Below are 17,695 nucleotides of genomic sequence, written 5' to 3'. Positions count from 1 at the left end.
CACTTAACGTTAGGATATTATCGCAGACGATGCTGTATCGCACACCCCAGCCTCAACCTGAGTGGGAAATTAAATCATCCGCGGTTGTGCGCGATGAGCAAAGGTGTTTTTTAGGAACTTGTAAAACACCAGACCACTGATTTGTCAAACCTGCTTTCCTGCAGTCGGTGTTCTGATTATTTTATGGTATTAACGAATATACTTAGGGGAACTGAATCAGAGAAAAAGTATACATTTTAATTGTAGTGGAGTAAAAGTTGGCTGAAACATAAAAACTCAAAAAAGTATGGATACTCCCAAAAAAAGTACTGTAATTAAGTATTTTTACTTCGTTACATTATGCCACTTTAAAAGACTGGCCAAAAAAAGCATCATTTTATACAAACTGTTAGCTGCTTTAAAATAGAAAATGGTTTCTTCTCAGGGTTAGCATTAGTGTTGAGCCTTGACTTGAGACTCTCAAACAGTGCATTCCAAGTCATAGAAGACAGACTACAAGACAGACTTAATATAAATCACTGACAATTTAATCAGCGAAACACATTAATTCATACAATTTTTCTTTTTTATTGTGCACACTTAAGAGACATATTCAAATACACAGGTTAAAGATTCATGTGACTGCTGGCCTCATCATATTTTCTTTCTGGCTCAATGCTTTGAATGAGGATGGCATTTCTCTTTTTAAGAGGAGACAAAATCTTTCTTGACTGTTGTAGTATTGTTTAAGTAATCAATAACAAACATTACAGGGAAAATACTGCATATAGTGCTCTATATCACGATAGCTAGTGAAGCTTATAAGGATGTTATGGACCAATTCTAGAATGAATAGCTTTCCATAAATAAAAAAATAAATGCCTTTGAAAAATAACTTTCTGTGTATCCAAGAAGGCTTGCCAGGGCAAACGTGATTAATCGAGATCAACAACACAAAATAAGAGGTTAGAGGATAAAGTAAATGGGTCAAAAGGGCAGAAGGTTTAATCATTTATTCCAGTATCAGTTTAGTCATGTCTGAATGGAAAAACCCTTGGCAAATGACATCAAAATAAAATGCAGTGAAATATGTCAGTTCCAAGATTAGGTATATGACGACTTCTGGTTTGGTCCATACATAATGTCCTACTTTGCAACCTCATAATTAAGAAGGCATAAAAGAAAGACAGGCTGCCTGTCGTCAAATAACATCACAAGACGAACCAGAAGGCGCTTGTTGAGATGTTACCAGTATAAAAGGTTGGTTAAAATATTTAACAATTTAACAAATGTAATTTTTTTTCTGAATATACATAAATTATATATATATATATATATATATATATATATATATATATATATATATATATATATATATATATATATTAAAGTAGTTAAACAAAAAAAATAATTATCTGTGTATTAATAAGATGAGGTCACATAGAAAACAAAAGGGCATTAATGAACTAATCAATTAACAGATCAAGCAAACCAAGTGAAAAAGCATTTTACATTTTCTCTCCATTTGAAAAACCATTGACATTACATGAAATAGTTGCCTTTGTCCTGCCACAGAGGCAGAAGATATGAACTTTGGAGTGGGGACTTTACTTCTTGCAGCTACCATCTCTCCTCCCATTCCTGCAGAACCTATAAAGCCATTAACAGCAGCAATACAGCAGATCACATCTGAAGGAAGGTCTGAAGGTCTGAAGGAAAGAGCTTAACTGAACCCATTATGGGGGACACTAAGCTCTGCCTTTTGCTGTTTCTAAGTGGAATAGTCTTGACATGTAAGTACTACTGAGGATTTAAAAGAAACATTTGTGACTGTTGTATGTATGTATTTTATATTTTTAATTATTTTGTTTCAGTTCTAGTAGTAGTCATTTGTTTCTAAAAAGTTTAAAATTCTATTTTTTTTAATAAAATATTTGTATTATATTACATATTAGTAACTACTGGTAAACATACATTAAGAATATAAAATGTTAAAGATGATACATTTAAGTGAAATTGTCTGTTGTCATCATGTATTAATTAGTTATGGTTGATATTGTTTGTTTAATACTCCTTGCTGTTTGTTCATCTTAGATGCTCAAGATGAGGAATTACCATGCCTTTGTAAGTCCTAAGAAATTTTATTAATTTTTTTTTTTAAGAAAATGTCAGTTGTATATAAAAAGGTCCATATGGTATTTATTACCAAATGAAATTTAGCAGGAAAAAAATAAAAGCATCTTTTAGTTGTTACAGTAATAATAATAATAATACATTTTTGTTTTTTAATTTATCTCTTCACAAAGGCAATTTAAAGCTAAAGAAATAATAATGTATCCTTGAGTGTCCTTGATTTTTAAGATGTGATTTTTGCACCTCTAGTGGCCAAAAGGTACAAGAGCTTCCACAAGTATGAATACACCTACGAAACAGAGTCCCTAAATGCACTGAACGGAGCAACCAACGGCCCCAAAGCAAGATGCAAGGTATAAATGACGAATGCCTATATATTTAGATTTTTTTTTTCTTCCTAAAATTTGAAATTTTAATCAAATTCTTTTTTAAACAGGTTGAAATTGAGGTCCCACGTACATGCAGCTACATCATGCGCACAACAGAGTGCGAGTTGAGTGAGGTGACTGATGTTGATGCAGAAGGAAAGCCTATCTTTGGGCCATCTGCTGGTGCAGACGCTTTCAAGGCTGCCATGGAGAAGTATGTTTCTCAAGGCATTCTACACCAAATAATACACACACACATATACACACACACACACACACACACACACACACACTCACACAACAGAATGATATAACATATTTATTTTAAGCAGATAAGAAAAAACATATTTAAACGTAACATAAAAACACATCCTACCCTGATCGTAATTCTCAGGAACCTACTGAAGTTCACTGCTGAGGGAGATGATGACATCAAGTTGTTTCCAGAGGATGATGAACCAGTCAATATTTTGAACATCAAGAGAGGTCTAATCTCTGCCCTGGCAGTGCCTGTGTTGGAGGAGGACAGGAACAGGAGAATGGTCGGTCTCTAAACCATTGCAAAACGTTTACATTTGTTAAAAGGTTGATATGTATTGACTAATCCATCATGAATTATTTTCCAAATCCAGCCCACTATCTACGGTATGTGCAAGACAGGCTACACTGTGAACACCAGAGAGGACATTGCCACCGATGTCACCCTCAACAGAGACCTGTCTAAATGTGACAATTTCAGACCGGTCAAGGACCACACCAGTCCCCTGGCCCTTATCACAGGCCTGGTAAGTCAACCCGTCTTTGAACAAGACAACAAATAACAGTGTGCTGGATATCTGATGGCTTCAATAATATTTGAACTTGCTTTGTTTTCGTCACACAGCACTACCCACTTGCTAAGCTCATTGAAAGCAGTCAAACCTGCAACTACAAGTTTGATAATGCACAGAAACACATGACCTCTGCTTCCTGCACTGAAAAACACATGCTTGTGCCTTTTTCTTACAAGTGAGTTCACTGACAGCTACATGGGTTTTTACTTTTGACTGAGCGTTTCGTTTATTGATCTGCTTATTCATTCTGCTTATAAACAGAGGACAGTATGGAGTTACTAATGTAGGAAAACAAGTCTTAACTCTTGTGGGAGTGTCAGTGCACAATGATAGAATCTTTGAGCATGGTAAGCAATTCTTCAGACACTTAAATTAACATGCGTTTGCAGTAATTGAATTTCAATTAATGCCATTTCGTGTTTACCAACCTCTAGATGTAGCCAACATGAAGACCTTACATCTTGATGGAAGCATTGACTCAGTCCATCCAATTAAGGATAAAGAGGTCATGCTTTCTGTTCTACGGGAACTGGCTGGCCTTTCCGAGACCAACAATGGACACAACAGAGCCCACCTAGCTCACAAGCTCATCGCTACAATCCGCAAAATGAATTCTGAAAGCCTGAGCGCTGCTCTCCCAGAGGCCCTGGAGATTTCTCGCTCCCTGGTGTACCAGGCGTTGTTCCAGTGTGGCACGCCAGAATGCACCAGCTCCATCTTGCAGGTTCTCAGGACCTTTGACCGTTCTTCTTTAGAGATTGATGCTGCAGTGTATGCCATGGGAATGGTTCCCAACCCATCCAGAGACCTTGTTGAGGAAATGCTGAAGATGGCCAAGTACAAGAACAGCAAGCCCATCTACTATGCCCTTAGCAATGCTGTCAGGAGGTGAGAAAACACACAACTCAACTGTAGCCATGGTATTTGATCTAAAAGTAAAATTTAAAATTCATATCTTATGCAAGGCTCTATGAAGCTGAAGGAAGTGTCACCCCAGAGATTCAGGGAGTTGCTGATTACGCTCTTGAACAGATTGGTGACTGCACAGGCGACCAGGAACATGTGTACCTTTCCCTGAGGGTATGTTCAACCTATTCCATTCCTCATGCTCCACAAAGTTAAAAATAACACCTGATATGTGGATACTGAAATCTGTATATGAAATCTCAAAGGTCATTGGAAACATGGCTGCTGCCGTCGGAGCCGCAAGCCCTGCTCTAAAATCTGCGATTATCCAATGTGTAAACCAACCTGCTGCATCCCCTGAGGTCCAGCAAGCTGCTATTCAAGCTTTTAGACTCACTTCTGTCCCTGACGAGGTAAACAAGATATATAACCTAATTGAAAGACTTCTAGAATTTTCAATAAATCTAAAGTATTTACAATAAATGTATGTTTGGCTAACATAAACTTGCTTAAACTTTCTAACTCGCTATACTTTCTAACAGGGCAGAGAGGTGCTAATGAAGGTCATTTTCGATGAAGCCGCACCCATACAGAAGCGCGTTGCTGCGTATCTCATTGTGATGAAGGACCCTCAGCCGTCTGAACTGGCTCAGCTGGTTGCTGCTCTGCCTAAAAATGAAAACTGTCAGGCTATGAGCTTTGTTAAGTCACATATCAGCAACATCCTAAGCTCCACAGCATCTGAGACTAAAGAGTTAGTAGAAATCTTAATACATTTTAACATCTTAAGTATAAAAACTGTATCTAATTTCTCTTCTGCTTCTCAGACTTCGAGATAAGATTGTCAATGCCCTCCAAGACAATGAGATCAGAACTTCCACAGATCCAACAAAGTACTCACGCAATTACAAGATTGGCTCTCTAGAGGGAAATGTGATCTTTGAGTCTGAAGAACGTCTGCCCAATGAAGTCATCCTGGAGATGGCCCTGAATGCTTTTGGATATGATGTAGACATGTTTGAGGTACAAGAGTAGTCTACATTTTTAAATCTTCTTCTTTTGATTTTATTATTGTGTTATATTGATGTTGTTATTTTTCGTTCTAACAGATTGGGTTGAATGGCAAGGGACTGGAGCCCACTGTTGATGCCCTTATGGGTATTGATGGATTCTTCCATGACACCATGCAGAAGACAATTAACTATGCAGCTGATAAAGTGCCAAGAGGCAACGACATTATGCAGAGAATGTTCCCAGCTCTATGGAATAACATAAAAATGCAACAGGTCTTTTACATTTACAAAAATGGCAACCTTTTAGCAGTTTTCTTTGTTTGGTGTATCACTCACATACATCTCTCATTCTAGGCTCCTCAAAGCATTGTCAAGGAAATCATGGATAATGTTAACAAGCTCATCCAGAAACTAAAGGTCCAGGATAACCCAGAGGCTATGGTCTACCTGAGGCTTTTGGGTGCTGAAATGGGCTATCTCAAAACCAAGGATATGGAAGGCATGGCCAGCTCTGCTGCTTTGCTGGCTAATAGACTCTTAAACATGTTCCCTGTTGATGTAAGTGAACTGCTTTAAAATACATATAAGTGCTAAGAAAATCTGCTTAACAAATAAAACACCATAATAATTAAAAAGGATCCTGGTCAAATAAGTTGAATTATAGAGTGAATGATTTGTTTTACAGTTCTTAAGGAACCTTTACTCAAGTGTCAACAACAACCTTTTCCTTCACTACGTCTTCTTGGACAATGAGTTTTATCTACCCACTGGTACTGGAGTTCCATTAAGAGTTGCCCTGTCTGGTACTTTTGCTCCAGGAGTGAAAGGAGGACTGAAAATTGCCCCTGATATGGTATGGGTCCAGCCTTTTACTCATTGTGATCAGTAACCAAGGTTTTACCGAGCTAGATTATTTAACTTATTTATTTCTCTTTTCACACAGAGCGAAATGGCTTTCATGCCATCTGTTGGAGTGGAGTTTGTGACTGAGGTTGGAGCTCTCTTACCTGACTATGTTGAGTCTGGTCTAGAGATGCATACTAACATCTATCATGAGAGCGGTCTTAAAGTAAAGGTTTCTGTAACCAAAAAGCAGCTCAAGCTGACCTTTCCCACACCCCAAGCTCCAACAAAACTCATCAGTGTGACGTAAGATGCTACTGTTAACATGAAACGCAATCATGATAAACAAATTTTTTTTTTATAATGCTCTACAAATACATAACAAAAAATCATTTTATTTTCTCTGCACAGTAACTCCTTGTTCTCAGTGACTGGTATTGAAACAAAGACTATCCCTCCAATGATGGAACATGTCAAGGCACAGAAATGCACTCCTTTCTTCCCTGGTTTTAAGTACTGCAGTGCCCTGCAATATTCAAATGCATTTTCCAAGTGATGCCTCTCCCTACTTCCCCTTGACTGGTGACAGCAAGTAAGGACAATATTAGTGTATTAATTTGTTTGTTTTCCTTTCTTTTTTGAGTCTCAAAATTTTAACACAGAACTGTGTCTTTAGATTTGCCATTGAAATCCACCCCACTGGTGAGGTTTCTGCATATACAGCTATTGTCGACTATGTGTATGAAGACAAAGTTGACAAGATTACTTTTGGTCTGAAGGCAGAAGGTAAAGCATTGCTTCCCCAAAATTCCTCACAATCTCAACACATTTTCGTCTTTTAACTAACTGAAATGTTGCTCTTTTTCCATATAATAGGAGCATCATTTGAGGGGACTGCAAAACTGATGTTCGACAGACAGAAATACAGTGTCTCAGCTGATCTCCAAATTCCTGATTATGACCTTGAAGCTGGAATTCGGGTTCATTCTGTTGAACGCAGCACTCAGAGCAGGGCCACACATTCCATTCAGCTTGACTTCATTAACAAGAATATACCTGAGGCATCTCTTATCGCCCTTGCTAAGTATGCACATGTCTATATGAAATATGTTCCAACAATAATAACATATTTTGAATAATTACACATTATACAAATAAACTCATGGGTTTAGTATTTTCTTCCTTCTTTAGGACACAGTCAATGAAGGATGCCATGCTGCAGGTTCAGCTGCTCATTCCTCATTTTCAGACTGATGCTAAAGTAACTGCACAACTGAAGGGTCTTGCAGTAGAGCTTGAAAGTGAACTTAGTCTCCCGGAGAAAACGTCCTCTATCCAGAAAGTCATTCTGAAATATGGTACATTTTAATTCGAACTGTACTTACTTACTTAAATTCAACTTCATCTCAAATTCTGTAAATGCACTGGAAGTCCTCTGCTATATTAATTGATTTTCATGTTCTTTTTAGATGCGGAGAAGATTGAGGCTGAGGTCATTTCTAATGTTAGCACAGAGATTCACAACAGTATTCCTATGGATGCCATCAAAACCACAGTCAGTGACCTGCTTGATCAGAAGATTGGTACATATGATATGAAGATCCGTGATGTCTTGATCCAGTCAGTTGAGGTAAATTTAGAATAAATAATTGATTCCCCAAACCAATAAATTCATAAGCATACAAAAATTTGAATGTAACACATACTCAATAATCATCCAGGCCTCAAATACCTACCTGGAGCAATTAGCCACCAACATCCCATATGTCCAGGGCTTTAGGATTCCTGCCCTTCCAGAATTCACTGTCCCCAAGAAGCTTTTCCTGAATGCGTGAGTGAATTAAAAATATAACAATACATTTCAAAATGCAGAAATATGTAACATATCTACAATGTTACACATACTAATTAATGTTAAGTACATTAATGCAAAATTGTATCTTTTTCAACAGCGAGGGTTCTGCTAAATACAAGTTTGGCCAGAATTATTATACCATCTCCATTCCCCTTCCTCTTGCTGGGAAATCTTCTGGAGATTTCAACTTCCCTGCTGCCCTGACCACACCAAAACTGGTATTACCTCAGCTTGGCCTGGAAGTTGATTCCATTAGCATTCCTCTTCCAGAGGTTTTTGTTCCTGAGAGTCTGTCTGTGTCAGTGCCTCACACGATAAAGGCAGAGATGTCCAGCAAGCTAAACAGCAACTTTTACAACATGGAGGCAACAATTTCCGCTGGCAGGGAACTTGGTGAGAAACCAAGCTATTCTGCCATGATTGAAGCAACTGGAACTAGCCCAGTGGATCTCCTCTCCTTCAAAATGGAAGGTATTTGTATATTTTTTTTGCTACTATATTATTCCTAAACACATTTTTGTAATCTGTAATTAAATAATCATTACTTAAACGTTATTATGCTTATGTTTAGGATCTGTATTAGTGGAAGAAACACCTGGGGAATCTTTGAGGGCTGAGCTGAAATCCGCATTTGATCATAAGCTATTTGAAGCCAGTCTTAATTATGCCGAGGAACTGACTACTGCTGAAAAAATCAAATTTAACTCAAGCAGCAAGATTGAGGCTAACAGTCCCTTGGGTCTGAAGATTTCACTGGAACACACAGACCAGATTAGATTCAATGAGGATGAGATCTCTGGAAAAGGAAACCTGATGGGCTCCATCAAGGCTGGTCCTCTGAATGGTGAAGTTGCTGTCAGTCAGTCATTTATTGTACTCCCATTTAAGCCAGAAGTGAAAATTGAGTCCTCTCTGAAAGTAGACTCAGACCTTTTCCAAGCAGAGAACATAATTGAAGCGGTGCTTGCCAATGGAGAGCTCTCTGTTATCTCAAAAACAACTGCATTTGAGAACACTCTGATACATGACGCTGAAATTACCTATACAGGGTCTCTACTTGCTCTGAAGTCAGAAACAAGGGCAGAGGTTCTTAGTCTTAACATCCGAAATGTAGCTGCGGCTAGTGCTAGTCCAGATTTGGTCAACATTAAAATTGAGACTAAGGCTGACACTTCTGCTGGGGATGAAAATCGTGTCCTTTCCCAGTTTGTAGCAACACTGGATGCCAATGGGCTGGATGTAAAAGGTGATGTCTCTGCAAATCTTATTGAACACACAGCTTCCCACAAGTGCAGCCTATCCCTGACCAGGGATGGCCTGGCCACGAGTGGCACAACCTCAATGGAAAGCACTCTCATTCCTTTGACGCTTGAGAACAAATTCAACGGAGACCTTGACACATCAAAGCTTTCCTTGTCAGCTGAGACGAAGGGTACATTTATGGAAATGCTAATTAAAAATACAAATTCTCTGTCTGCATCCCTGTCTTTGGTAGCTTTCAAATCCAAAACGGATCTTGATGGCAATGCTGTAACTTATAATCATGATATCTCCATTCAGATTGAGCCATATAGTACTTCATTGGCAATCAAAAATAATCTGAAAGTTCTGGATATCACTCTAGATAATGATGCCCAGTTTAAAGCGCTTCCATACACAGCTGACCTGAAAGGCTTTTGGAAGCTTTCCTCTGGTGTAGATGAACTGAAGCACACATATGAGATCAGATATGTAGATCTGGCTGTCACTGCCAAGTGTGGTACTACTGGAAAACTCATGGGCTCTCACATGAGTCACAACACAGAAATTGAGGTTGCTGGACTTTCAGTCACATTCGGCAGTGATGCGCTTTTAAACTCCCAGTACCTACGCTTCAACGGTAACTTTCATGCCACTGCTGTTCCCTTCAGATTTAACGTTGACGCTATGGCCAATACAGATGGTGATTTGTATCTGTATGGAAAACAAAGCGCACAAGTTTACACTAAACTTCTTTTGAAGGCAGAACCACTTGCTTTTGCACACTCACATGAATGCAGAGTCTCAACAACTCACAATTTGGACAACGGTCTATCAATTGAAACCAACCTTGACAATAAGATTGATACCGTGCTGACACCATCTGAGCAGCAGGCCACAGTGAGAGTAAAATCTAAGGTTAACAACCATTTGTTCAACCAAGATGTGAGTGTTTACAACAACCCTGAAAGACTTGGAGTAGAACTATCTGGATCCATAATCACAAACCTCTTCAATGGGGTTGACTCTGACGATCAAGACCACCTTTTTTCAGCCTTCCTAAAATACGATAAAAACACTAACAGCCGTATCTTTAGCCTACCATTGATTCAGCATTTTCCTTTGGACCTGCAACACATTAAACTTACAATTTTAAAGATTGCTGAAGCCATGCAGTATTATATCAACCGAGAAGACATAATAGCTGAGATTCAGAACCTGGCTAAGTACATTAGTGATTCTGTAAATGAGCTAAATCTGGAGAGGAAAATCATCAAGATGAGGGAAGAGCTGATTGCTGTTTATGAGATGTATGGATTTACTCTGGATGACCTGGAGGCTGCTCTGATGAATCTAAAGCCTGTTTTGTTGAAGCTAGTCACTGAACTGGACTCTTTTGTAGAAGATGCTGACACTGCAATACAGAGACTAACAGAAGAACTGAATGCATTCAATATGAAATATGACATCAGAGCCATAGTTATTGCTGTCATTGAAGCAACTGAAAATTTAATAGAGCAGATTGATGTAACAAGACTGAAGGGCAGCGGCAGTGGCCTCTTGCGAGATCTTGAGGAAAACTATGCTATTAAATCCACACTGGAGAATATTTTGAGTGAACTGAAGCAGTTTGTTGCAAATTTTGACCAAGGAAAGTTCATTGAAGATGTGAAGAACTTTGTTACCTCTGCCAACTTCAAAGACTATGCAGGCAATTTGGTGGCTCAAATCCCTACAGAGGAAATCCGCAATACTGCTGAAAAAGCAAAACAAGTTCTTACTGTACTGGGAGGGAAGCTTGATGCCGTGGGAGGATTCCTGGTTAGATCTGGGGTTGACAAGAAGATTGAAGCAATTCTGAAAAAGGTTTTTGACCTTGTTAAGAAGTTCAATATCGAAGGAACTGTCAAGGTTCTTGTTGGCACTTGGAAATCTGTTCTGACCCCCATCACAGATCTGCTGGATAAGGCCATGACCTACTTGAAAACAACAGAGGTAAAGGAAATCATTGAGCATTTAAACAACTGCCTAAACCATTACATCCGATATGTTAGGTCATTTGACTACAATGCATTTGTGGATGAAGCCAACCAGAAAGTTAAGGAGATGATAAATGATCTGTACACCATGAGTTTGTCACTTGAGATCCGGCAAAAGCTTGAGGCAATCAGAGAATTTGTCAGTTATGCTCTGTCATCTCTTACCGCTTGCTTTGAGGAGCTGAAAACAATCAAAGTTGCAGATGTGGTAAGAAACCTCAAGGACATTGTTGAATGGGTAGTCTACGTTGACTCTGAGGCACTTATAGAGAGTATCAGGAAGATAATTACAGACATGGATATCAGAGAAGAAATCATGCGTCAAGTGAGTGGTATCTCCACAAAAGTAGTATCCATTGCAACAGATATATGCAGTGCCATTATGAAAATAATCCAAACCATCTTTAAAGAACAGGCAATTGTAAATGAGATGAAGCAATTCTGTGATGGAGTCAAGACAGGACTAAAAACAGCTGAATTTGAAATCCCATCTTTCACTTTCCCACTTACAGACCTTGTTGTACCCTCCATAAAAATAAGTTTAGAGAAGCTTCAGGAATTCAGCCTCCCTTCTACACTGATTGACCTTCCAGAGTTTACCCTTCTGCAATATTACACTGTGTCACCAATCAGAATAGAGTATGATGATATCAGACAGGGACTATTAGACCTATTAAACTTAATTGCCAATTATGAAATGCCACCTGCTGAGGCCATCTTTGGCGACCTAAGAATTATTTACCTGCCAGAAATCTCTGCCATCACATTGCCAGAAATCAGTTTTCCAGAGATCTCCTTCCCTGAAATACCTAAATACTTTCCAGATCACAAATTCCCAGACCTGCAGTTACCAGAATTCACTCTCCCTGCAATCCCTAGTGAGGTCATGATGCCATGCTTCGGAAAGCTGTATGGTGAGGTTAGGGTCAATATTCCAATTTTCAACATGAGAACTACCATGGAATTCCTAAACTCTACTGAAAGTGCAGAAACGCCTCAATTCACTGGGCACATTACCTCACATGGATCATCCAAATTTGACATTCTTAAATACAGCTTGGATTCCACAGCTCGGGTTGCCAGCCCTAAGATGAGTCGTGTGATTGTTTCTGAAACCCTGAAGTTCACTCACAGTGTCCTAGCTGTTGAACATCAATCCTCAGTGTCACTCTACGGCTTCTCAGCCCAGGCTGTGTCCAAGAGCAATGTGAAGATAACTATCAACTCCCTTAGTGCTAACATTGATAACATGGCCTTATTTGCACTGGAGGATGGAATGTCTGCAAATATTAAAACAGAATATACGCTCTCATTGAATGGTGACTATTCCTACATTAATGAGATAACTCTTAAGCAGGATGGCTTACAAATCCTTCTGACCATGATGGAAGAAGTCAAGTGCCAAATGCATGATGAGTCTGATGATAAAACCATCAAAAGTATGTCAAATATAATTATTACTCCAACAACAGCCACATTAACCATTTCTACAGATGGTGATTGTGGATCTTTAAAGCTTAAAGAGAAAATAAAGGCTGAAGGTGTTTTCTTGAACTACATCGACTTTAATGTCCGTCTTGAAGGAAATCTTGATACTGGAGACAATTACTTGCTGATAGCTTCTGGAAAGGCTGATCTCAGAGAAATGAAGGTAGTGACAAAAGCAACCTATGACACAAAGTTTGTTGGATTGCTCAGTGGTACATTTTCCAGTGCCTTCAACATATTAGTGCATCCCTTTGAGGTGGTCCTTGATTTCCAAAACAAGGCTAATACTAAACTCAGCTTCAAGGACCCTCTGACTGCCAAGATTGATCTTCAGAATGATTATGCTGTTATCATAAATAACAACATGCAGAAGTTGAGCACTGTGGCACTTGCTCGTTTCAACCAGTACAAATACAGTCACAACTTTACAGCTGCCAACAACGGAGATGAGGCTGGCATTTATGCTGCAGTAAATGGAGAGGCCAATTTGGAATTCCTGACTGTCCCATTCAGTATCCCACCTATCCAGTTTGAAACATTAACTATGATTGTTGATACTCCAGAAATCAGCGACATCAACCTATATGAACATACTGGCCTTAAGCATTTGTTGACCAACTTTGACCAGGCTATTGATGTAGATGCAAAGATTGTCTACCAGAAGAGCAAAGCTGCACCCATTGTTGATCTTGGTCTCATTAACATCCGTCCTCTGGGTGATTTAATCTCTGAGGTGTCATTCAAGTCTTCTATATTCAACCTTAATGCTAATGCTGGTATCTATGGGAAAGATAACCCTGTAATTCAATTTGTAGCAATTACAGCCTCTGAGTTTGAGGGACTGAAGGCCAAGCTTGAAGGAACCAGCAGTCTGAGCACCAAAAGTGGATTCAAATTAGCCAATTCTGTGGTCCTGGAAAATCAACACATTGAAGGAACCCATGAAAGCACTGTAATTATAAACCCAGATAAATTTGAAGTAGCACTGTCTGTGACTACAGCTGCAAATATTAACCTACCCATTCTTACAGTTAAAGCCAACCACCAATTTACTGCTGACAACAAGGTCCATCCAAAAGTTGATTCAACTTTTAAGACAGAGTACACATTTGACATTCCCATTATTAAGCTGGTTGGTAAAGGAAATGCTGAAAACATCTTAAAAGGTGAAGGTACTCTTACGTTTATCTCTGCTGAGACTCTCATAAAGGGTATCATTGATGGAGCATTCCTAGATAGTGGTATTGTAAAAGGAGCTCTAACTTATGACGAATCCATCTATCTGAATGGCAACAGTTTGCGATATGCTCTTAAGACTTTTGCCAATGGCAACCTGAATTATGAAGATCTCAAGGTAGCATTTGATGTGGATGAAAACCTGTCTGTGGAAACAGCTATGGAACATGTTTATGCCATTTCAAAGTTTTCTTCCAAGAATGAAGCAAATATTGGAGGTTTTTACACAAAGGGAGATCATACTGGCCAGGCTATAGTTGATCTGGAGCTTCTAAAGTCACTGGCGGCTGATATGAAAATGGACCTGTCTCAACCAAGCACCTTTGGTGACCTAAGGATTTCTGAGATGGTGTTGGTGGAGCTTAGTGTACCCAAGCAGAAAATTGACTACACCTCAAAGATCGTCTCCCCAGTATACACCACAAATGTTGTTGCAAAACTAGATGGTAGTGCCCCAGTTTACCAGACTGTTCTCATGGCTACAGCCACTTCACCAGTTGTGCTCCTGGAGTACAGTCTTAACAGTAAGTATCTGAAAAGACAAAAATACAAATACATATAGATAATTAAGTGATAGTAATGTGTACTAAGAGTAAATTACAGTATTTTATTCTAAGTGCGTAAGCCTAATTGATTTGTGCTTTCACACTAATTAGGCTCCATGAGTACTACAATGGAGAATGGTGCCCTTGTTGTAGGAGCAAATGCTGTACTTACACATGCTGACTTTACAATGGACATCAGCAATGTTCTTCGCATGAGGTGAAACAAAATACTGACTTTTGAGATATAAGTACAAGTTTTGTATTAGTCCTACTAGTGGTTTATTATTATTACAGATTATGTGTGAAAATTGTAATTGCTAAGCTCGCTTATGAATTTTTCTTTAGTGATCCTAGCCATAACCTGAATGTGGACATCACCAGCCCAACATTCACTGATGTAGACTTTCGCTATGCTGCTCGAAGTGATGGCATAAGTGCCTCAGTTTCCACACCAACAACTGGTCACCTTGGCTTCTTGCTTCAAGGAAAGATTCCATCTGAAATTAATGCGAGGATCTACAGTCGTTATGCTGTAAGTGGCACTTCTTACATTACTCCTCCAAACTGAGCTTTTAAATCTATGCTAAAAACTTCTGTTTCTATATTGAATTGCATTTTCTGCAGTCTGCACCAGGAGATGATGTTGAAATTCTGAACATCAGAGCTTCACCAATGGGAGATGAAAAAGTACTGTCGGTCAGCTACAGTATACCAGCCACACAAGATTTGGCCGAAGGCTTTATGGAGAGGCTACCAGTTATCTCATCCCATATTGAAGGATTTGCTGAAAAATATGGAATCACTCACGCACTAAAAAGACTGTATATGATTCTTAATTGAGAATGAATTATGAATTGAGTACAATGTTTGTCATCTTAGTTTTGTTTCCTTTAGGTGAATTATATAACATCATTTTGACCAATTGGGAGGAATTTATTAATGCAAATGATGGAATACAGCAAATTGAGCTTCCTTTGCCTTTTTTTCCAGTAAGCTGGTCAGTTTAAACAAACACTTAATGAAATAAACACTACCAACTTTTGGGAAGAGCATTCTCAACTGGACATTCAAGCCAATGGACACTTAGCTGAAGTGTAATTACAAAATGTATATAAAGCAATCACTGATGCCATAAATGTCTCATTATTATGCTGTTGTGTTGTTCTATTTGTATAAATGATTATTCAGAAGCTAAAGTTGTTAAACAAAAGGGTCAATTGTGACATAGTTTCATCCTTGTTCGGTACCTGATATTAATGGCATGATGGATGAGGCTAAATAAAGAACATTTATTATGCAATTTCGTGCATCTTTTTATTTTGTTCCTCCAAAAATGATGGCCTGTTAATTTGGACAGTTTAGAAATATGCTAGAATATGATTATGAGCAGAAACACATTTCTTTCTCAACAACATACATTGCACAATATTAAATGTAAGGTATTAATTCTCATACAAGTTAGTATGGATCAGATATTATTTATTGTATAATGGTGGATTTAATAATACAGCAAAAATATTCTTTCCCACATTTCAAATTGCTATCTCTCAGTACATAAGCAGGACGTCACTTACACATTTCAGAACACTTATTTCACTAAAAAAGTGGTAAATTTACATAAAGAGGTACCTAAAGGTTTTCCAATGGTCAAAGCATTTTTACTTTCACATTTTTGTTGCAAGTTTAACATTTTGTCATATTTTGGACATTGCTTATTTCATATTCGACATTAGTTCCACATGGTATGGCCTTCAATATTTAAGATTAAGATTTTTTCTTTTTTTATACAAAAGATACATCTCCAGTATACAGTAGCATTGTTTACTTTACACACTGAACAAATACCCTAGTGTCATTATAGAGGAAATGGAAATTTTGCAATTATAATAAAGACTGTATAGACATACCAATCACAATTTAAACACTGTTGACACTCTTATTTGTGTATTTTTGGTTGTGGATGTTGGGACAGTACATTCCTCATACTTTTTGCTGATTCATAACAGACAAATTTTGAAAGATAAAAACAAATAATAATTTCTAAATAACAAAGGAAAACAACATGCTGTATACATATACAGCAAAATAACAAAACTCAACAACAGTACAAATCATTTTTGTGTGCCAGTTACAATTTATAAAACAATTCAGAAAGTATTTTTTGAGTATGATACAGTTTTTCTTTTAGTTGGAATCATTTTTAAGAAACCAACTAAATAATACTTGTATGTGTTTTTTTTCTTACACAATTTCCATATCTTGGCTTGTAACTAACGCTTTGAAATGTGAACACGCCAGATGCTGAATGTTCAAGTAAAGTTTCCTCTGATGTGTCCGTCTACTATATGAGTGACTGTGTGAGAGTACTTACTGAACCACATTTTGGGGACAAATTGTACCTCTTTTCTAAAAACATATAGGTAGTTTACATATATATATATATATATATATATATATATATATATATATACACACACACACACACACACACACACACACACACATATATATATATATATATATATATATATATATATATATTTATTTAGGTAGAAAGATGCCTTATGCCTTGTCAAAAGGTACAATGTATTTGATGTTTTCTATTTCAGCGATCTAGCTACAGTATGAGGTGTCTTTGATGTTTCAAATCTACACTCTATTGTGACCATGTGTTTCAAAGGTTAAAATTAGGAGTGAGAAGAGGTTAAACGTCCTCACATTCAGATACTGACAGAAGGAACAGTAAGGGTCACTATAAATCAAACAACAGTGCATCTGTAACAATAATAATGACTTGCTTGATGAGAATCATTACATTCAACTTCATTTAATCAAGATTCACATAGCCTACTGCAAATTATACTGAATATGACTTTCATAGAGTCATTCAGAGTAGATCTAAACATTTGACATTTTAAAACTGACAGTTTGTCATCACTCCCAAGAAAGTCACCGAACACACAGTGTCACAGATGATGTAGTGTAGTTGTGTTGTTCATCATAACAGCTAGCCTATTACAAAAATATGATGAAACTATCATTTTAGTTTAAAGGACATTTATACTTTTATGAAATGTGTATTTAAAAATCAAAGTACAGTAACCTTAAAAACATATTAAGAGAAAACACATTTCTGGATTCAGGCTTAACTCTAAACCAAATTTAGGCTACTGAGATGAAACCATTGTGTCGTAGATTCCCCATGTGATCTAGCCTTG

The 17,695-nt window shown here is 37.8% G+C and overlaps 1 protein-coding gene across 1 annotated transcript; it reads left to right on the top strand.

The window, feature by feature from the left end:
- Positions 1-1,616: 1,616 nt before the first annotated feature.
- Positions 1,617-15,777, top strand: apobb.1 (apolipoprotein Bb, tandem duplicate 1). Its single transcript, XM_026290824.1, is given in 29 exon segments — positions 1,617-1,772; positions 2,074-2,103; positions 2,362-2,465; positions 2,549-2,694; positions 2,875-3,022; positions 3,113-3,265; positions 3,364-3,488; positions 3,575-3,660; positions 3,748-4,201; positions 4,279-4,393; positions 4,486-4,632; positions 4,762-4,973; positions 5,047-5,242; positions 5,329-5,505; positions 5,587-5,790; positions 5,918-6,085; positions 6,176-6,381; positions 6,487-6,628; positions 6,630-6,667; positions 6,752-6,861; positions 6,952-7,159; positions 7,267-7,433; positions 7,545-7,705; positions 7,797-7,906; positions 8,028-8,401; positions 8,502-14,456; positions 14,589-14,694; positions 14,823-15,009; positions 15,102-15,777. Coding segments are annotated over 29 exon segments (10,500 nt in total). The 5' UTR covers positions 1,617-1,717; the 3' UTR covers positions 15,318-15,777.
- The last annotated feature ends 1,918 nt before the right edge of the window (positions 15,778-17,695 follow it).

This window comes from Carassius auratus, chromosome 20 (assembly GCF_003368295.1).
Source record: "Carassius auratus strain Wakin chromosome 20, ASM336829v1, whole genome shotgun sequence".
Taxonomy (NCBI): domain Eukaryota; kingdom Metazoa; phylum Chordata; class Actinopteri; order Cypriniformes; family Cyprinidae; genus Carassius; species Carassius auratus.
The sequence above is the reverse complement of the archived record's forward strand: the minus strand, read 5'-3'. Positions and strand labels throughout refer to the sequence as shown.